The sequence below is a fragment of the Dromiciops gliroides genome, chromosome 5, assembly GCF_019393635.1.
Source record: "Dromiciops gliroides isolate mDroGli1 chromosome 5, mDroGli1.pri, whole genome shotgun sequence".
Lineage (NCBI taxonomy): Eukaryota > Metazoa > Chordata > Mammalia > Microbiotheria > Microbiotheriidae > Dromiciops > Dromiciops gliroides.
Window position 1 is genome coordinate 203,926,681 of NC_057865.1, and position 22,621 is coordinate 203,949,301.

General features: G+C 40.8%; 1 protein-coding gene across 1 annotated transcript; it reads left to right on the forward strand.

The window, feature by feature from the left end:
- Positions 1-1,670: 1,670 nt before the first annotated feature.
- PEX26 (peroxisomal biogenesis factor 26) lies at positions 1,671-15,457 on the forward strand. Its single transcript, XM_043967625.1, has 5 exons — positions 1,671-2,713; positions 5,287-5,424; positions 5,793-6,088; positions 12,502-12,648; positions 13,721-15,457. Exons 1-5 carry the CDS (start codon positions 2,484-2,486, stop codon positions 13,891-13,893), a joined length of 984 nt encoding a protein of 327 aa, XP_043823560.1. The 5' UTR covers positions 1,671-2,483; the 3' UTR covers positions 13,894-15,457.
- The last annotated feature ends 7,164 nt before the right edge of the window (positions 15,458-22,621 follow it).

Genomic DNA, 22,621 nt, shown 5'->3' on the forward strand with positions numbered 1-22,621 from the left:
TCCCCATTCTTAAAATTTACCCTCTTCTTAGTGTTTGTTGCCTTTCATCATTTTAACATTTTTTTTTTTAAGGATTCAGCTCATTCCCTCCTCAGTGAAGGCTTTCCCAACCCTATAGATGTGACTTCTTCACCCCCTCAAATTACTTTGTATTTACTTATCTAGATACATGTTGTATGCCTATAGCAGAATGTGAGCACCCTGAGGGTGGAGACTGTTGCTAACGGTTTTGTCTTTTTTGTATCTCTAATGCTCACACAATGGTTTGAACCTTACTAACACTTAGTAAATGTTGAATTAAATTTCATTTCCATTAAACCACACAGTTTCTCCCAGTATCCAATCATCTCCTTGAGGTTCAAGGGGTGACAGGTTGCCACCAAGTGACTTATCATTAAGAGCAAATGCCTGAATTTCTTAGGTGCTATAGTAGCTAGAAAACACTCAGACTATTATTATTTTTTATTGGGATCATGTGTTTTTATTGACAGAGAGAATTTTCCAATGATGTGTACAGCAATTCTCTTTTATAACTCAGTATTGGAGTGCTGCTTAGGGCACTGAGAAGTTAAGCTATTTGCCCAGGATTACACAGCTGACAGACAGTATTCAAACCCTGGTCTTCTTTACTTCTGGACCACCACACTAGTCACCATGCCCCATTGCCTTTTTTAAAAAAAGGTTTTTGCTGTGTAACCATGGGCAAATCACTTAACCCCCATTGCCCCGGGGGGGGGGGGGGAGGGGAGGTTTTGTAATTTTCTCTCTTTTTTTTTACATTTAATGTTTATTATTTTTCTCAATTATATGTAAACAAAAAATGTTAACATTCTTTTGAAAAATTTGAGTTCTATATTCTTTCCCTCCCCTTCCTTGAGAAGGCAAGCAATTTGATATAGATTATACATATGCAGTCATGTAAAACATTTCCATATTAGTCATTTTGCAAAAGAAACAGTCCAAAAAAAAAAAAACCAACCAAACCCAAGAAAAATTAAGTAAAAATTAAGTATGCTTCCATCTACACTCAGACTCCTATCAGTGCTTTCTCTGAGGAATTTTTTTCATTTTTCATTTTTATGGAGCATTTTTCATCATAAGTCCTTCAGAATTGTCTTGGATCATTGTATTGCTGAGAATAGCTAAATTATTCACAGTTGATCATCATACAATATTGCTGTTATTGTGTACAACGGTCTCCTGGTTCTGCTCACTTCACTGCATCAGTTCATATAAGTCTTACCAGTTTTCTCTGAAAGCATCTTCCTTATTTCTTATAACCAAATAGACCTCCATATACCATAACTTGTTCAGCCATTCCCCAGTTGATGGGCATCCCCTAAATTTCCAATTCTTTGCCAGCACAAAAAAAGGTGCTATAAATATTTTGTACATATAGGTCCTTTTCCTTTTTCTTTGGTCTCTTAGGGGTACACACGTAGCGGTGGCATTGCTGGGTTAAAGTGTTTATTGAAGACAGCTCTCTATGGCGGGCCAGAGAAACCGGTCTCAGCACCTGGCAATCTTCCCAACTGCCGCTGGCATTCCCTAGAGCCTGGAATGCTGGATGTTGTAGTTGTCTTCCCCATCCAGAGCCCTTGGTCGAGGAGCTAGGAGACTACAATTCCCAGAGTGCTCTGCTTCGCCGATCAGGAAGAGCGCGGAGAGCGTTGCCCAAGATGTCCGTAGAGGGCTCCTGGTCTCTCGTGGAGCCGAAGGTGAGCTTTCCAGGGTGGATTTGACTCTCGGGTGAGGGTGGCCGCAGCTTTTGCTCCGGCCCTGCCGAATGCGGGACCTTCCGGCAGCAGCGAGTCGTCGCCAAGTTCAAGGTGTCATGTTAGGTTGACACAGGTGAACTCAGGCGGAGGTGGCCCGGGGGCTGGAGACTCTTCCGAGAACCCCCACCCTCCCCGGTCCCTGGAGCAGCAACGGCCGCGGAGGCCGGACCTCTCCAAGTTCAAGGTTGACTCAGTGAAACTCGGGCGGGGGCGAGTCCTCAGAGGACCCCGCCCCAGCATCAGCCTCCGAGGAAGCGAGGCATTGCCAGATTCAAGGCTGAATCGGTCAAGTCGGGCACAGGTGACCTGGAGGCTGGTGACTCTCCAGCCCCACCCCCCGCAAGCGGAACCCCTGGGAGCGGAGCACTTTCTGCCTCTTCCCTTGAAGATAGCTTCCCAGCTTTCCCCGTCCTCGTTCCCAGGAGGACTTGGGTTCTAATCTTGCCACTAGCAGCGCTACCTTGGGCAAATCACTTCTCCTCATTGGTCTTGTTTCCTCATCTGTAAAATGAGGGGGTTGGATCGGATCTCACAGCGCCCTTTTCCTCTCTGAATCCGGACTCTGTGCTGTTGTCAGGGGGGGGCAGGGCACCATGTAGATGGGCTTTCTCCTATTCCCAGGGCAAGCCACAGCAGAGGGACTAGCGGACAGGAGGGCATCCACCCCAAAGTCGCCAGCCGAAAGGTACCAGTCACAAGTGAGCCATGAAAAACGAAGTGTCACTGTCTGCCCTGGGACTCAGGGGTTCCGCGGGGTCACTGAGAAGCAGTGAGCCCGTGGGCTTGGCCCCACCCCCTTCTCTGCTCCAGAGCTTGCTGGAAGAGGCTGCTGACTACTTAGTGGTACACCGAGATTTCAAGGCATGCCTGGAGACATGCCAAAGGGGCTGTGAAAGACTGGCCTCTTACTTGCAGGCAGAGGAGTATGAGGACAGGTATGTAGAGATTCGGAGGCTCTGACGTTTGGCTGTTAGGGGAGCACACTTCCTTGATATACTCATGCCTTTTTCATAGTTTAGCAATATGAACCGTTTATATTTTGAACTCAGCTAGGTGTGCCCCTTCAAAGGGTTAGACCCCCCCCCACAGAACAGGTCCCCACAAATCCAGCAGCTGTATGGGGTGGGTTGTAATCCGCATCACAGATCTCCTTATATTATCTTTTCCCTAAAAAGCATCTCTCTCATGAACTTCCCTGTTTTCACCACATCAGCATCCCCTTCACTCTTCACTCCTATATGGTTGATCAGTTATCATATCTTCTCTATTCCAGAGCTTCTTTTGCCAGAGAAATTTTTACACTACCCTGTATATATGTATATAAAATAAGGATACATCACCTTTTACAGTTGTTGCCAAATTTTCCATGCCCACATTCAGTTACCCAAACACATCTGGGGTTATGACCCACAATTTAAGAAGTTTTGCTCAATTCTGCCTTCACAGCATCCCTTGTACCCCCTCTTTATACCCCCATCACTTCTTGCTTCAGCTATTGCAGTAGCCTTTTCATTGGCATCTCTGCCCCATATCTCTCCTCTATGCATTTTGGACACAGCTGCCAAACTGATATTCCTAAAGTCCAGGTCTGATTTTATTACTCCCCTATTCAATACATTTTAGACGAGGATCACATATTGTTTCATCTTTATCTCATCCTTATTAATTTCTATTTTTGTACATTTAAAAATGTTTAATGATAACATTTAAACATGTAAATTTTATGATTTTTCATTAAAGTTATGTTAATTAAGTAGTGCATGAATATAATTTATAAATAAGCAAATATGCATATCAGAGAGTGCTCAAAATTTTTTTATTGAAAGAGTGTGGAATAAAATATAAATGAGGACATCACTTCTTAAGATGTCTTCTAAGGCCTTTTTTAACTCAAAATCTCAGATCCTATGATCTCAGCCCCCTGCTTAGTCTAAGGAGCTCAGGGGCTCATTTTCTCTTGATATATATTTTTTTAGTTTATATTTTGTTTGGATCCATTATATTAGTTCTCTACTACTCATACCTGAATCTTCCACAATTCGACAAACATTTATTAATCACTTACTATATGTAGGTCACCATGCTAGGCACTGGGGATACATAGATGAAAAGTAAAATCATCTCTGAGAAGCTTGTGCTGGGATAGTTAAAACACCTCAAAAGAGCAGTTTCAACGGATGATGCAAGTGGCTTTACCCTTTAGTAGTTAACTGTTAAAAGAAAAGAAAGATGCCTTTTAAGTTTCTATGAAAGTATGATTTTTTTCATTCATTTTGTTGCCATTTAAAGGTGTCTTAATTTTTACAGTTATAATAATTGTATATGCTTTTCTGCTGCCTTCTCAACAGAGGAGAATTCCTGCTCTAGGTTTATGATGGGACTGTTAACATTCAGGGTGGTTTGCCTGTCAGGTCAAAGATTACAGTAAGAAGGGCTGCCTGTCAGCTATCTCCCTTGGCCAGGTGCCTTTTCTGTGGAAAGGGAGAGTCTGAGATTCTATGGATGGCTTTTCTGCTGTCTGGTCACTGGAGAAAGGCCTAATTCTGCCTCTCCATCGCTATATGCCACTTCTGGCCATCTGAGAGCAGTGTTTTTCCTTAGGTTTTCCTGGAAAGCTAAATTAAAGGCTAGAATGTTCAGCTCCTTATTGACTCAGCTATTTCCTTCTTAGGAGAGAAGGAAGTAGTTTCATGAATTGATGGTTATAAAGATATCTCAGTTCTCTCCATATATACATATTTATATACACATAAACTTGGGTGTGTGTATATATGTATTTATAGTTGTGTGTATAATATATAATTACCTATATATAGATATAGGTATCTCTCTGTGTCTATACATACAGTTAACTACAATACATTTCTTCTCTGAACCCCCTTCTGGACTTAGATGAGTAGGAGGCCTTTCCCCTTTCCACAGTTACCTTACAGGTTTTCCTTTTAAGGTGATTTGGTCAATGAACTCAAGAACTGGGAGTCATGATAGACCTGAGTTTGAATCCTTTCTCTGGCACTGATTAGCTGTGTGACCTTGACTGGGCAAGTCACTTAACCTCTATTGTCTCAGTTTTCACATCTGTAAAATGGGGGTAGCCATAACACCTACCTCACAGGGTTGTTGTGAGGATTGACTGAGTTAACATTAAAGTGCTTTGCAAACCTTACAGCACTGTATAAATGCTGGCTTCTATTATTATTATCCATTTGAACCAGATTATCACCTGTACTACCTTGGTGGTGCTGGTGGGAGGAGCATACTGTGATTTGCTCTAGTCTTTCTCAGTCTTTCAAGAGTATTCAGTAATCTTCAGCTTCTGAGAGGAGCATTCTATAAGTGCTGAGGCTGGCTAGTCCACCTGTGAAATGCTTGTGATGAATGGTTACAGGGACGGTAAGAGCTAGTGAACTTGTCTAGGAGGGGAAGAGCATCCCAGGTCCAGGATGGGAGGGGGAGGAAAGGGAGAAATGGAGCGGTAGCCTCTACTTTTAAACTCTGATCACCACAGCAAGGACCTGAAGTGCTTCCTGTGTGTGGTGGGGATCCAGGCCCTGGCGGAGATGGATCGATGGCGAGAAGTTCTCTCTTGGCTTCTGCAGTATTATCAGGTCCCAGAACATCTGCCCCCCAAAATTCTGGAACTATGGTAAGTTGTCAATTGACAGTTCATAGATGCACATAGAAACAAAGGGGTCCGATGTCCTTGGTGAAGTTTCTTCACTAACCACATCCTCTCGTATTTTTGATCCCTGAATCTTTGAACTCTGAAACATGACAGATAGAGGGATGGGGAAGGATGAGGGGTTTACAGAAGGGGAAAAGACAGAGCATGGGAAGAAGAAGGGGATAGGAGGAAAGGAAAGGAAGGCAGTCTTTCTTAGAGTTGATGCCAGAAGTTTCAAAGATTTCCAGTCCTAGCATTTCATGTGGAAGATATTTGGGAGCTATAAGAAGAGGAACATGAATAAATGCTGAGTGGTTGACATTGTTCTTTGTTGGGGTTGGGGATTGTAGCATTCTTTTATACAGCAAAGTCAAGGAACCCCAGGCGATCCTGGAGGTGGCCAGCAATTGGTTGAGAGACCCAGCCAATCGAAACCTGCCAGAATATGGGGCCATATTTGAACTTCATCTGTTTCGGGTGCTGTTGCCCTTGCACTGTTGGACAGATGCAGAGGACATGGCTGGGCTCTGTGCAGAAGAGGAGCAGCGACGGGCTGCTTCTCAGGCCATCCACACAGCAAGGCAGCAGCAAGAGGAGAACCTGGAGGGGACTGAGGCACCAGACCCACAAAAGGAGAACCAGGGAGGTAGGACATGACTGCATCCTTCTCAGCCCTCCAGGGACTGAGTCCATTGCACTGATATGCATGAGAGCTTGAGAGCAATGCCATGCATGATGTTTAGTCTAGACAAAAGACTTGGTGGCTACAGTGTTGGTGTTGGTGTGAGGAAGACCTGAGTTCAAATTCTGGCTCAGACACTTGCTCTCTGTGACCAGGAGTAAGTCACTTAAACTTCAGTTTTAGGTTCCTCATCTGTAAAATGGGGGCAATAATAACACCTGCTTCACAGGGTTGTCATGAGGATCAAATGAAATCATATAGATAAAGCACTTTGCAGACCTTACAGCTTTATATAAATGCTATTGTCATTGTTGTTGTTATGGCTGACTCATGGAAGAAGGATTAGACTGGTTTTTCTTGGCTCCAGAGGGCAGAATTAGGAGCAATGGGTAGAAGTTGCAAAAAGGCAGAATTTGGGCTGAATAGAAGAAAAAACTTCTTAAAAATTTAGATCTGCCCAAAAGTATCACTGGCTGCTTTGGGAGAATCATGGGCTCCCTCTCACTGGAGACTTTCAAGTAAAGTCTAGATACCACCCATCAGTTACTTTATAAAGGGAAATCTTGCTCGTATCTCAGTTAGACCAGAGGGGCTCTGAGATTCTGACATTTTGAGGTTTTGCAGGGCTTCAGAAACCAGAGTGTGTACTTTATTTAGTGGACAATTGAAAATTCTTGTAAATAATATGGTAAGTTCTGTGCACAAGGAAGATTGGTTTGACAGTCACCAGAATGATAGATTGGAGAAAGGGGCACTCATTAAGAGGGCTTTAATGAGATGATTTAAAAAAAAACATATACTGAAATTTATATTTCCAAATGAGTGTCACACTTCCAGATAATAATAGTTTATGTTTACATATAAGATTTACAGATCAATTTATGTACATTTTTTCTTTTTTTATTTTTAAAATTATCTTTATTTCATTAAATATTTCCCAATTATATGAAAAAAAATTTTAAACATTAATTTCTTAAAATTTTTAGTTCCAAATCTTCTCCCTCCTCCTTGAGAAGGCAGGCAATTTTATTTTGATTATAACTATGAGGTTGTGCAAAACATTTCCATATTATCCTTGTGACAAAAAGAAACCCAAACAAAATAAAACAAAAAAATCTATATACATTTTCTTATTTGATTCTACAACAGTCCTGAGGATTAGAGGAATTAGATCTTTTCTCCTTGGTTCCATAAAGAAGAACTAGGATCCATGGTTGTTGTAGTCAGGCAGGTTTTTATTTTATTTAAGCAAAATCTTTTTTTTTTTTTTTAGCAAAATCTTCTTAACCTTTAGAACTCTGCAAAAGTGAAATGGACCACCTTGGAAAGCAGTGGGGGTTTTCAAGCCAAAACTGCATGAATATTTTTTGGTCATATTTATTCAGGTATGAGTTGGAGAAGATGACTTCTTAGGGCCCTTCCAACCCTGAGATGTTGTGGTTCTGTTTCAGAAAGATCCAAAAGATGATATTAGAGGGAAGCTCCTCAGCTGAGTCAGATTTAGCATCTGGTCCTCAGCTTTGTAGCTCAAACAACTTGATTTTATTGGCTGATTCAGGGAATAGGTCATTCACTGAAGGATCAGATGTTTATAAATGAGCTTCTGCTGTGTGCACCACACTGTGGGGACACACAGAGTTCAGATAAGAGAGCCCCTGATCTCTGGGAGCTTAAACAGAGCTATGTCTGGATATATCTGGATATGTACTGGTCACTTAGGGTGCTTTCTCCTATTTTTTTACCAAACAGATCAAGATAAAAAAGATTATGTTATCTTGGTAAGTAAAAGAAACAGACAATAGAAGGGTTAGATGTTCATAAGGGTTGTTTCTGTTAAATCAGGTCAGCTTTAAATTTACTCTAGTGTTAATTTGGTCTAGCTAACTGGATCCACTGGTTGTATCTCGTGATGGACTGTTGTCCAAGGACTAGCCTAGCTAAATTAGAAGAAGCTTTATACAACATGTTCACCAACTTTTCAGCAGCAGAAATTCTTGAAAACTATATACTGGTGGGGGTGGAGCTAAGATCATAGGAGGTAGGAAGTAGTTCAGGGAGTTCCACAAAATCTTCTAAACAAATCCCGAACATGCACCAGATTGAATTCTTATGGGGAAATCCAGAAAGATTCACAGTGTCATTTGTTCAGCCCACATCAGCACAGAGAGACAGATAGGGATGTCTTCAGTCATGGACGATGGGATCTGACTAGGAGCATGCAGCAGGTAGAGCTCTCAGGGTGCAGGGAGAGGCTGTGAACTGGGGCAGGAGGAGGCCCTAGACCAGAATCAAGGCATTCCAGACCCATAGAGGGCATAGCACCAGGGACAGGAGCCAGCTGGCAGCCGTAGCCCACTATGTAGTCCTGGGTTACAGATTCAGAGAGTCCTGAGACCCTTCCAAGGAAGTGGTACTTCCAGGCAGGGAGGTTCAGAAGCCAGAAGCAGCAGCATGTGTCTCAGACCCCAAGTGCAGCATCTAGCCCAGAGGAATAAGCAGGGTGGGAATCCCAGACCACAGGGGAACCTACATTTCTGCCACTCTGGACCAACAGAGCTTTCCAGCTGGCTGATAGTGGTAGAGTCTAGTCAGCAGCAGTCTACTCTTGCCTAGACACAAATGCAGCTTAGGAACTTGCAGGGTTCAGACCAGGGGGTAGCAATCAGATTTTGCCCTGGATCAAACAAAAACTCACAGGTCCACAGTCTTTCTCTGGGTCTTAGAATAATACAACTCCCAAAAAACTAAGAAAGTAGCAACAGGATCAGCCCAAGCCTTCCCTCCAAAAATTTGGCAGAGTCCAGCCCTAACACCAAATACAGAATCAGGAAGTAGTCTGGAAGAATGGGTAGACATAAAAAGAATCCCACCATAATAAGGTATTATGGTAGTAGAGATGTTCAAGACATAAAGATAGAAGAGGAGAGTGACTCTAAAACATCTTCAAGCAAAGCCTCAGAGAAAACACAGCTTGGGCACAAACTTAAGTAGAATTTCTGGAAGAGATGAAACAAGAGTTAAAAATGTTTTCATTAAAGGAATAAGAGCATTTAAGGGGAAAATGGTAAAATAAATGAGATCTGTGGAAAAAATAATTAGAAAGGGAATTAGCATCTTGGCACAAGAAATACAAAACCTTACCCAAACAACAAAGTCCCTGAAAATTCAAATGGACCAAATTGAAGCCAATGACTCCATGAGTCAACAAAAAATATTAAAGTCAAAAGGCTGGCAAAATAGAAGAAAATGTAAGGTATTTTATGGCAAAAACAACTGACCTGGAAAACAGATCAAGGAGAAAAAATTTAATCATTGGACTATCTGACTGTCATGACCAAAAAAAGAGCCTAGTTCTTAGAACCAGAGGGCAAGTAGAAAAGTACTTACCAGTCATCTCCTGAAAGAAACCCCAGACTTCATTGTAGCCCAAATCCAGAGATTCCAGGTCAACAGAAACATACTGTAACCAGCCAGAAAGAAAGGATTCAAGTACCAAGAAGGCACAGTCAGGATCACATATACCCATACAATGAAGAAGCAGAGAAGTTGGAATATGATATCTTAGAAAACAAGGACTCTGGGCTTACAGCCAAGAATAGCTTACCCAGCAAAACTGGGGATTGCTACAGGGGGACCATTAATGAAATGAGGACTTGTAAGTATCGCTGATGAAAAGACCACAACTGTGGAGAAATTTTGAAGTTCAAACACAAGAATGAAGAGTAATATAAAAAAGCAAACACGAACAACGAAACGTGGGGAGATGATATGTGTCGCTCTGAATATTATCATCAAAGTATAGAGGAAGACCAATTAGACAAGACCTAGGAGTGGTGCTGTTGGGTCTTGATGATCTTAAGAAAATAATGGAAAGAGGGGGGAAAAGGAAAAGAAAGAAAGGTTAGAGGAAATTATCTCATATGATCAGGGTGCACAAGTAGACATCTATACAAAAACGGAAGAGAGGATAGAGGCTGACGTGTGGGGGGTGGGGTGGGGCAATGAGGGTAAGTGACTTGCCCAGGGTCACTAGTAAGTGTCAAGTGTCTGAGGCTGGATTTGAACTTAGGTCCTTCTGAATCCAGGGCTGATGCTTTATTCACTGTGGAGTGGCTGACACTTAAACCTCACTTATTGGAACTGGTCAAAAGAAGGAAGAATACATGGTCACACAAACACATTTGGGTACAGAAACACATTTCACTCAATGGGGACATAGGAGGGGAGAGAGGAAATTAGAGGGAGGGTAGATGAGGGAAGGGATTAGATCTAAGCAAAACAAATTTCAGGGATATACAAAAATATTCATAGTTCTTTCTGAAGTAGCAAAGAATAGAACAAGTTATGATATCTAAATATGATATAATACTATGGTACTAAACCCTTATCAGAGTACTGGTCTACCAGGATTCCAGAATACTATTGATAAAACATGTTAGCCAGCTCTTAATAGAGAGGTGAAAAACTACTGAATGAGGCAAATATTTTTTAGGACATGGCTAATGTGAAGATCTATTTTGATTATCTACATATGTTTGTGATAGGTTTTACTTTTCTTTGCTGTCATTGGGGAGATATCGGGTGGGATGGGAGAGTGAAAAGCCAGATTTTGGCTAATTAAAACAAATCAACAAATATATACATACATATACATATATATACACACACATATATATATACACACATATATACATATATATACATACATATATATATATATATATATATATACACACACACATAGAGAGAGAGAAATGGAGAGATTGAGATTGCAGGGCAGTGAGGGTTAAGTGACTTGCCCAGGGTCACACAGCTACTAAGTGTCCAGTATCTGAACTCAGGTCCTCCTGAATCCAGGGCCGGTGCTTTTTCCACTGCCCCACCTAGCTGCCCCCAAAAATATATTTTTTAAAAAAGAAAGAAAGAAAATTTGGGAACTCTAATTAACACAATGACCAACCAAAATTTCTAAGGACTCATGATGAAACATGCTGCTTAATTTTGGTCTGAAAAGTAATGGACTCAAAGTACAGTTTTAGACATATTTTTAAAGATGGTGACAGTGAAAATTTGTTTAACTCGTTTGTAACAGGGATTTTATTTTTCTTGATTTCTCTTTGAAGGGCAAGGGAGGGAAGAGAGAAAGCAAGAAGGTTGTTTTGTTTGTTTGTTTGTTTTTTTAAGTGAGGCAATTGGGGTTAAGTGACTTGCCCAGGGTCACACAGCTAGTAAGTGTTAAGTGTCTGAGGCCGGATTTGAACTCAGGTACTCCTGATTCCAGGGCCGGTGCTCTATACACTGCGCCACCTAGTTGCCCCAAGAAGGGTTGGTTTTGAAAATAAAATTTAATTAACAAAAAACAAGAAAAAACCCCACTATCTGCTAGGTTGTAGATGGATTGTAGGACCCTCTTACTTGGATTATTGCAACAGTATCTCTGTTTCCAGTTTTTCCTCTGTGATCAATGTCTGTTATGCTGGCCATTTCCAACCTAAATATAAATTGATTTGTATTATCAGTTCTTTTATATTGTTCACACCTTCTCTGGATGAATAGAGGAAGCTAATTCTGTGGACTGGGTAGTAGTTTCAGTATTTTAGGCCAAAGTAGGAGGTATGACTTCAGTGAACTTTATTTACAACAACAACAACAACAACAAAAAATCTACTGTTATATCCAGCCAGATGATTGTTGTCCTTGAAAATAATAATCCTAGCTAGTATTTACATGGTACTTGAAATTTTTCAAAACAGTTTTGATAGCAACATTTATATAGCACCTTAATTTTTGCAAAATGCTTTTATGTTAGTTTCACATATCAGTTAATCCTATGAGATGTGATATTATTATCCCCATATTACAGAGGAGTAAACTGATTCTGAGAAAAGTTAAGTGGCACTTGGGGCCGCTCAGCTAGTAAGTATCTAAGGGAGAATTTGAACTCAGGTTTTCCTAACTCCCAAGTCCATCATGGCAGTATCTCATTTGATCCTTATGGGACCCCTGTGAGGGAGGCAGTACATACATTGCTCCCAAGTATAGTGGCAAGAGATCTGGACCAAGAATCAAGAGGCTTAAGATTCTCACTAATTGTGCAGTTTACTTCTCTGGGCTTCATATTGTGGTAATAATTGAGAAAAGTTCCTTCTAAACTGGGAGGTTATAGGAATGTGAGCACATTTATTATGATGTCATTGCTTACAGTGTAGGGTTCTGGACTCCCCGCCCCCTCCCCCCACTACACTTTTGGGATTGTCATCAGAGCCAGTTTAAGAGCTTCACAAGAGAGTAAGTCTCATGACCTTGCAGCTGCACCCTGGGATCAAGTTTAGGATATCAGGTCCTAATCAATATAACTCCCTGTCCTCCTATCCCAGGCACATTCTGCCGAAAGCTGCTGGCCTTGTGGAAGATCCTACGCTGGTTGCTAGAGTCTGTGGTGGACCATTTCCTTTCTCTACCCCTAAAGAAGACCCTCTTGATTGCTTTGATCCTCTGCCTCTTGGTGATGAGATTTGATCCAGGTGAGTGATAAAGTATGATTGCTATGATTGCTCTCCTTCCTCACCTGAAGACACATGGGCACTGGCCTGGTCTCTGTAGGAAAAGATGAACACCTACTAAACTGATACAAATTTACAGTAGTTTTCCCTTTTGGTTTAATTTTCATTGCTCTATATATGGTTTTATTTTTATTTTTAAAAAATATTTATTTTGGGGCAGCTAGGTGGCACAGTGGATAGAGCACTGGCCCTGGAGTCAGGAGTACCTGAGTTCAAATCTGGCCTCAGACACTTAACACACACTTACTAGCTGTGTGACCCTGGGCAAGTCACTTAAGCCCAATTGCCTCACTAAAAAACAAAAACAAAAACAAAAACAAAAAGTATTTATTTTATTCTGAACTTAAGAAATAAAACAAACATTTCCATAACAAAAAGGAATAGAAAAACAGAAAATTGCACCTGAAATTGCAGATCCATTATGTACAATTTGCTATTCCTTTAAAATATACAACAAAGTTATCATGTGACTTTTTTCCCTCCCCACCCCAAATTTTGAAATGGCTACATTAGACATTGTGCATGTGTTCTACATGTGTTGTTGTTATCTTTTGCATTTAATTTTTAAATAATTTTACTTTAGGCTGCTACTTATTTTAAAAAGTTCTCACTTGTTTCTCCTATTCCATGTCCTTCACCTGTCTCCTTTCTTTAATTTTAGTGATTCCTCCTCCTCTTTTACCCCTTCAGTGCATTTCCCATGCTTAAGAGAGATTCACTAGTCCTTAAGGATAGTTTTCATCAATTCCTGCCAAATCTTTGCTTCTGCTTTATTTTATGCCTCTTGTGGAAAGTTCTGAAACTCTCATGCCCTTAGATTCACTCTAGTCTCAAAGGTCCTGGCTCCCAAATAGTGAAGGCTTGGAAGATCTGTCCTGGCTCTCTCTGAGGTTGGTTAGAGCTTTGACACCTACTCAAAGTTTCACAGGCCTGAGGCCAAGTGATAATTCTAACTTCTAGTGGTGATTTTGTAGGCAGCACGATTAGGTAGATTATGGTGGCAAAGAGGAATAGGTGGATAATGTTTTAAAAGGGGATAAAATAAGGATGAAGAAGATGAGAAGGGAAAGAACCATTCACAGAAATCTCTTTGTGCCCTACCGCTTTGTCCTCTCACTGCCTTTCTTCTACAAGTTGGCTCACGTCTTCTATCGCCTTCGAGGGACCATCTTTTCTCCATGCTACCTGGCGACTTACAATTCGTGATGGAGTGAACTTTGCAACACATCTCACTTGTACCACTGTTGGCAGTGACACTGGCAGAATGTCTTATTGACTTCTACATTCATGTCTGGGTCTTCTGTTATTTTAGGGCTAATAATTTGGGAAAGCTGGGTCTGGTCAGATGGACTACAGCCTCCCCAGCAAAAAATCCAGCTGAGGGAGGGGACAGGCCAATCTGGACTATGATACTGCCCCCAACTCTTCCCTCTTTATAGACTCTACCTTCTCTAGTCTCATTGCTATGATTCTAGGTGATAAGAAAGTGGTTAGGTGCAATAAAGCCTATCTGTCCTTCCTCTTTAGAGTAGCTCACTACCCAGAATCCCTCTCAAATGGGATTGTTTTGGAATGGTGACCAGGAGCTATGGAATATTGTTGTATCTGTCCAGAGGCAGGATCATTGAGAGGTAGGCTTGGTGACTAGAGACTGAGTCATATGGAAGGGAAGAAGGGGGGTGATTTTACAGGTTAGAGCATTTGACCTCATTGAGACCTAATCTTTTTTATTTTGACTCTTTATCTCATGGAAGTATTGGAAGCTTCTCTGAAATTCATTCTGTTAATTAGCTTTAATGAGACCTGATGGGGAAAAACCCTTTTGTTTCTCAAGAGGTATAAAAAATTTGAATCTGTACATGGATTCCAGAGCTCTTAGCAAATTAGGGGCAGCTAGGTGCACAGTGGATAGAGTGCTGGGCCCAGGAATCACGAAGACCTAAGTACAAAAACTGGTTTCCATCACTTACTAGCTGTGTGATCCTAGGCAAGTCACTTAATCTCTGTTTGCCTCAGTTTCCTCATCAGTAAAATGGGGCTGATAATAGTGCCTGCCCCCTCTCAGGGTTGTTGAAAGGATCAAACTGGATAATATTTGTAAGGTACTTAGTACAGTGCTTTTCATATAGTAAGTGCTGTGAAAATGTTAGCTCTTATTAGCTAACTATTATTCCAGATCAGATTTCAGTCTGACTGGACAAATCAAGAACTATAGGCTAGAAACTGAGCTTGTAACGACTGGTAAACTCAGGCAACTCACTAAAAAGAGAAGGCAGTTAGTTGTCTATCTCATCTTTTGTCAGAATGCTCTGAACCTTCTTCTGCTTAATTTTCAGGTTATTGGGCAATTGTCTAAGTCTGCTCCCTGATACATAGCATCATTTTCCTGCCCCAGTGTTTTCTGTCCTCTGAGACTGTTCATGTGATTCTCTTTTTCCTTACCTGTGGGGTGGGATTGTTGGTTGTATTTCTGGGAAGCAGCTGTTAATCCCTATGCATATCCTAATATTCCCGATCACCATCTCCAACTCCCTACTTCAAAATTTCCCTTTTATTTGAATAACGCATGGGGGTTTTTGTTTGTTTTTTCGTTTTTTTACTTGTGGCCTTGAGAAGTAGGGCCAACAGCAGGGACTAATGGGCTAGATATGGAATTAGGTAATACGTGGAAGTGGAAAAAGAGACTTAGGCTTGAAAGAACTGTACAATAAAAATGTTTTTGTGGAAAGTACTATGGATCACCTTTGAGTATAATGAATGTTGAATCAGACTGAGATGCTCTGTATTTTCTGTTATTTGCCTTTTGCTTATTTGCCTTTATTATTTTCAGTGTAAATTTTTGTGATGGAACACCAATCAACTAACATGTTATGAAATCCAAGAAAACTCATGTTCCTTCCAAGCAACAGACCAGGCCCCCTGGCAGAGACCTCCCTAGTATTTCAGAACTTCAGAAGAGCCACAGTTTCATCATCATGGATACACCATCATTTATGCAAATTCATATCCGACCTAGCCTCTGGAGGCAGCCTTCATCAGTTGTCGTGGCCAGAAAAACCCATCACTCCAATTTGGTCAGGCTGATTATGGGATGACAAATCACAATTTGTCAATGAGCCCCTCAGAGACTTACTAGCTCACTGAGACTGGCCAGAGCACATATGTGCTCCAATGCATCACTTTCTAGAATCCAGAGTCACTTAATGCTGTGAGAAATGGGAATAGGACTTTGCAGGAGATGGCATGTAGGAGGTGTCAGTAAATGTTTGATTTTCAGGAGCTGCAGAGCAAGTTCCTTCTCATCCCCTCCCCAGAGAATTGCATAGTATACAAAGACTGCCAGTAGAATTCAGAATGACCTTTGGAATAGTGTGACCCTGGGCATATCTTTTGCCACAATTGAGAGGGCAGGACAATAGATCTGTACACTGGGAATTGTCATTTCAATCAACATGCATGAGGGCTCCAGGCTCTGCCCATCCCTGAGTCTGCCTGTGGATGGATTATAAAAGCAGAGCTTTAAAAGCCCAGCCTTCTGGACATGGAGTTAAGAAGACTTGAGTTTGAATCCTACCTCCGACACTAGCTATGTGACCAAAGACAAACCATTTCGTCTCCAAGGTCCTCTGTTTTCTCACCTGTCAAATAAGGATGATACCTGTAGTACTCACAGGGTTGTTAGGAGGCTTGTCAGAGCTAAACTAAAAGCATGTCTCTCTTAGTAATTCTAAGTAGCCCTCATGCTTTGGGGCTGGCTGTTGGCAAGACCAATAGAGAGCCAGCCTGAGACCTTCGTGTATCAGCAAGAGAGCATTGGACTTTCTTTTTGTGTTCCCTGTGTTATGTATATGTCCCCAGAGAAACATGCTGCTGTAAGCTATCCTTTGAGCTGCTGGAGGTCTTAGGGCTTGCTCATTGATGACTTCTGTCAAAGGTGGGCCTTTGGCAGCCAGCGGTGCTGGGATCCTGATAACTCTGGAAACTAGTGATTTAGAAATGCAAGTGGTCAGTAATTGGCATACAGCACTGGGGCAGAAGAATAGCTGTTAGACTTTGGAATCTGGGTCCAAGTTTCTCTTGAGTCCTACAGCAATCAGAATTTGAGGGATACACTTTCAGCGAGTCTCTGGGAGAGGGATCCTAGGACCTTTTGAATTCATCATGAAAGTCCCAAACATACGTGTGTGTGTGTGTGTGTGTACATATATATGTTTTATATGTATACACATGTATGTATAACATTTAAAAAAAACATTTATTTATTTCTACCTCCCTAAGTAGTGCTCAGGATATTTTACTGCATTCTTTCCTTGGGAAAGGTTAGAGGGCAATAACTACATGTAGCTTGAATTTAAGTTGGGGCTAAAGGACTCATGATGAAACATGCTAGCTACTTCCAGATAGAGAACTGATGCAAAATGGAGGCATTTTTTTTTTTAAACATGGTTGATATGGAAATTGGTTTTGCATGACTACACATTTGTAATAGGTTTTGTTTTTCTTGCCTTCTCTTGGGGTGGGGGATAGGGTAGGGAACAGGAGAGAATTTGGAATAAAAAAAAAAGAATAAAAAGTCACAGTGCTAGAGGCAGCTAGGTGGTGCAGTGGATAGAGCACCAGCCCTGGAATCAGGAGTACCTGAGTTCAAATCCAGCCTCAGACACTCGACACTTACTAGCTGTGTGACTCTGGGCAAGTCACTTAACCCCAATTGCCTCACCAAAAAAAAAAGGCTCAGTGCTTAAAAAAAGAAAAATAATCTTTATTCTAGGTGATGGTTCTCTGGGAGGGGAAGATGAATGATTACTACAGAGGGAATTAATATAGAGGGAAATTTGATATAAAAGTAAATATCAATAAAATATATTTTTAAAAATTAAAACAATTTAGGGATTATGAAGTGATTCTTTGGGTCAGGTAGAGAGATGACTTTCTTTTGGGACTTTTGGTTCTGAAGACTTCCAAAGACGGTTTGAGGGGAGGTGTGAGCCCGATCCTACCCCTTTATGATCTGACCCTAAGTAAGGTCAGATATAGATATAGATCAAGAGTTCTTAACTTTTTGTGTATATTATAGACCCCTTTGGCACTCTGGTGAAGTCTATGGACCCTTTCTCAGAATATTGTTAAAGAACCTGATAATACATAGTATTACAAAGGAAGTCAGTTATAATGAAATATAATTATCAAAATTTTTTTTTTAAGTTCATGGAATCCAATTTAAAAACTTTTGCTACAGTTAGGCACTTATATGGTGATATTTTATAGAATTTGTAGAGCTGGAAAGGACCTTAAAGACGATCTAGTCTGATACTTTGCAGATGAGGACACTAAAATCTGGAGGAATAATGTCTTGCTTATTCAAGGTGGTGTAATTAGTGAATGGCAGAGCTGAGACTAGGCCTCAGGTATATATAATATGCCACATGTAGCACTTCTTTCATTTCTTCTGGAAAAAAAAATCATCTCTCAGTCCTGAAATTACAAATCATTCTATTAAAGGTCAGCGTTATTGTGTGTTTTGAAGGGTCGGCTCTAGTCCTTTGAAAATATACCCTGATCCCTTTTCTTGGAAGCCCAATAACTTCAAAGGCTGACTAAGGGTGTGTTTCTGCTCATCAGTTATTTCCTGGTAAATGTTGGGAGTGCTTGTTAGAGCAACCATGAGACAATAGTCTAGATATGGTGTGACCAGAGAGAGGGTTGGGCCTTTTTAAGGCGACATTGACCTTGAAATATTTCTAAGTCAAGGGTGAAGCTTGTGCCTAGAACTGTTGCACAGATGAAACCGCAAAGGCATAGCCTAAACTTGATTTTGGCCAGAGTAAAATCCAATTTTTCTCTCTTCATTCTTGAGGAAAAGGGTTCTTTTTCCTGGTTTTTACAGTCCTCAGAAAGGAATATCCAGGAACAAAAAAGTGTGGAATGTGGGGAGGGATCATAAAAGCATAGTAATTCTGCTGACTGTTCTCTGGGTTAGGATACAGGAAGCAGTAGGGGGCATCCTGGTCAAACATAGTAGGGTGCTGGGATGTATTGCCACTTGTTAGCAAGGCTGATTTAAAAACAACTTCCAAAACTGACTCCTAAAGTTTGTATGTGTGTTCAATTGTTTTCAGTCACGTCTGACTCTTCTTGATCCATTTTGGAATGTTCTTGGCAAAGATACTGGAATGGTTTGCCATTTTCTTCTCCAGCTCATTTTACAGTGAAAAACAGGCAACAAGTTTAAGTGACTTGTGCAGGGTTACACAGCTGGTAAATATATGAGGCTGGATTTGAACTCAAGTCTTGCAGACTCCAGGGCCAACACTATCCACTGCACCACTTAACTGTCCTACCCTAAAGCTTAAGCCATTCCAAATCATAATCTGCCTCACATTTACACTCACTAAGTAGTGTTCTGATTCCTTTAACTTGTTCTTTATGCAAGGTTTAGAGCACTTGGAAAGTGAAATTGAAACATAGGTTAGGCAAAACAATTAGGCGATTCTACCCTTTTTACGCTGAAAGGTGCACTTGTCTCTCTGAACCATATCTGCAGCTGTGAGCAGCTAAAATTCCATTTATCCAACATTGAATTGAATGCTTGTGTTGGATGGCAAGATTGGGACCCAAAAAGACCTTGTCTGGGCTGAATCTGGTAAGGTGATATTTAATCAGGGCAGATAGAAAAGTCTTTTGGCTTTGAACTCCAAAAAATCAATATGCATAAAGAAGATAGGTGTAGATAATAGTTAATGTGTAAAAGTTCTGGAGATTTTTGTAGGCTGCCGAGCTCGATAGGTGTCAACAATGAAATGGTAGCCCCAAAAAGCAAATGTTATATTAGGTTGCATTAACAGTGTTCAGAATGATGTGGGTGATAGTTCTGCTGTCCTGTATCTGAAATTTGGGGTTTAACTGTAGGAACCCAGTTTGAAGAATGACACTAATAAATTGAAGTATATTCAGAGGAAGACAGCCAGGATGGTGAGAAGACTGGAAACCACGCCATCTAAGAATCATTTGAAGGGGCTTGGAGATATTTAGGCTGGAGAAGAAAAGATTTGGCATGAAGGGGGTGGGGGAGGAGGCCTTTTAATAATTAGCTTAAAATATTTGATTGGGCCTATTCTGTTTGGCCCCAGAGAACAAAACTCAGAAAAATAGGTAAAAATTGTAGAGGCAGATTTCAGCTCTCCTGCAGGAAACACTTCCTAACCATTAGAAATATCCCAAAGTATAAAGGGTGGCTTCTTATTACTAAAGGTCTTCAGAGGGAAACTGGATGGCCATGTGTCAGGCTTGTTGTAAAGGGCATCTTTCAATTACTGTTTGGACCTTTGAGGTGTGTTCACTTTGGAAACTGTGATACCCTCCATGACTGTGAAAAAGCACACCCTGATGGGGGAAGGGTGGAAACAGAGGGAGAAGTGTCATGTTACTCTGGCACTTGGCTTCTTGTATCTGTGGTGTTCTGTGACCTGTCAGGGAACAGTTTACTCTGCCATCAGGAGACAGGGGCCCTTACAGGTTAGTAGATTTTATGACCCATTTCTAATTTTAAAAGTTGCCTAAGACCAGGTCTCGTTTTCCAGCAGCCTCTTGGCCTTTTAATTTTCACTTGTCATTGTGCATATTATGAAGGTGGGAGGTGAACATGAAGTAGCTACTATGTGCAAAAGTAAAAATGGCCAGGGCTTGGGCTGTCTCCTCCCGGAGTCTACATTTGAAAAGAGTGTTTCTTTGAATCCTATTGAACTGAGCAGCAATGCTAAATTAAAACACAGCTGCAGACTTGCTTGAAAAAGAAGAGTTTTTCCAAAAAGATGTGAATTGGGAAAAAAGTTGCAGTGGTAGTTTTTTTGTTTTTTTTTAAGGTAGTTTCCTGTGCATGCACCAATTCCAGGCACTTTTCAAATTTGAACCAAGAGAATACCTGCTACGGTAGATATTAGAATCCAGAAAAAAGGTAACAATCTCATGTAAAGGATTAATTTTCCAAATTTCTATGATTCTATACCCTCAGCTTTACTTCTTAAAACACTTTATGAAATTAAATGCTATGTAATTATAATGACTAAGCATGACTGAAGAAAAGATGAGAAATGGACCTCTTTCCTGTCTGCAGAAGAGGGGAACTATGGGTGTTAAATGTTGCAGAAAACTGCCAGAAGCAATTGATACGTTGTTTATTTTTGCTAAATTACTTCCTCCCCCTACCTCCCCGCCTCCCACCTTACAAGAGATAATACATTAGGTAGCAGAAGAGAGAGGGTTATATTCAGAAATTAAGGTGATTTCAAAACAATAATTTTTTTAAATAAAGAAAAATTCCTTACAACATAAATTCCAAACTCCACATGTATTATTTGATCCCAACCTTGCTACATGATATAATCTCCCAACTCTTCTCCAGTATAAATACTTTCTCCAATATGGACATTCTGCTTGAGTCTGCTTTCAACTTCACTTAATGTTGAAAACCTTCCCTTAATAATTACTTCTCAGGCGGCTAGGTGGTGCAGTGGATAAAGCACCGGCCCTGGGCAAGCCACTTAACTCCCATTGCCCAGCAAAAAAAAAAAAAAATTACTTCTCTTCCCTTTCCCTCCTGCCCTGCCTACTTTGCTGAAAGTGTTTCCTCTGAGATTTCAGATAATCTTCCCTCCCCTTTGTCACATCCTTTCTTTATCCCTTAATTTCTTTTTTTAATCTGCCAATCAAAAAATATTTATTTACTTATTTTGTGATAAACATTTTTATTTAAAGTTTTTTTTTGGGGGGGGGGGCAATGAGGGTTAAGTGACTTGCCCAGCCTCACATAGCTAGTAAGTGTCAAGTGTCCGAGGTCAGATTTGAACTCAGGTTCTCCTGAATCCAGGGCCACTGTGCCATCTAGCTGCCCCCTATTTAAAGTTTTGATCCCCAATTCTATTCCTTCTCCCCTCCCTCCACTTTTCCCTCCCTGTGTAAGCAGATATAGGTTATACATGTGCAATTATGTCAAACATTGCTGTATTAGTCATTTTGTTTAAGAAAAAAATGAAAGAAAGTGAAAAATAGCATGCTTCAGTCTGTGTTCAGTCACTATCTGTTCTTTCTTTGGAGGTGAATAGTATGCTGCAGCGTCTGTCCTTTAGGGTTGTCTTGGGTCATTGTATTGCTGAGAATAGTTAAGTCTTTCACAGTTCTTCATCAAACAATATTGCTGTCTCTGTGCACAATGTTCTTTTGGTTCTGTTCACTTCATTATACATTAGTTCATATAAGTCTTTCCAGGCCTTTCTGAAATCATCCTGCTTATCAATAATATTCCAGCCTAGAAGATGCTTTAACCACCATTTACTTGCTTTCTTCCTTTCCCTTCAGCCTTCTCAACCAGGAAGATATTCCTCCCACCCCTTCCTCTAATTGGTCTGTTCCTCCTGGAATCTCCATTTTCAGGGCCTGTCAAGTCCTGAAATAAATCAAACTCATAAATAGGAGAATAAGGTGTCCTGTGGCCTTGGGGTTACCCATGTCTGAAAACATGGATGTCCCACCAGGAAACTTACTAAAAAATGTTTTTAGACTTTTAGAAGGAAAGGGGGAGCGGATCATATTAGATTTCAAGGCCTGGTCATAAGACCCTGGCCGCCATTGGCAATCTGGGCAAGGAAACCCATTTCATTCTGTTTTGTTTTTTTTTTCTCCTGATTCTCTGGACATCTTTCTCTGCCATTCCCCCAAATAGGTACTTCTCCCCCAACCCTCCTTCAGCTTCTTATGTTTTGTCTTCCTGCTTTAGAATATAAGCTCCCTGAGGGCAGGGGCTATTTTTCTTTCTTTTTTTTTTAACAAACATTTATTTTATTTTCCATTTACATATAAGGGTAGTTTTCAACATTCATTTTCATAAAATTTAGAGTTCCAAATTTTTCTCCCTCCCTCCCTCCCTTTCCTCCCCCCT

Excerpts from the sequence above, each read along its gene's own strand:
- PEX26 (XM_043967625.1), top strand. The coding sequence starts at position 2,484 with ATGAAAAACGAAGTGTCACTGTCTGCCCTGGGACTCAGGGGTTCCGCG. Across the intron at positions 5,425-5,792 it reads CCCAAAATTCTGGAACTATG|CATTCTTTTATACAGCAAAG; the intron begins GTAAGTTGTCAA and ends TGGGGATTGTAG. Across the intron at positions 12,649-13,720 it reads GGTGATGAGATTTGATCCAG|GGGATAAAATAAGGATGAAG; the intron begins GTGAGTGATAAA and ends ATGTTTTAAAAG.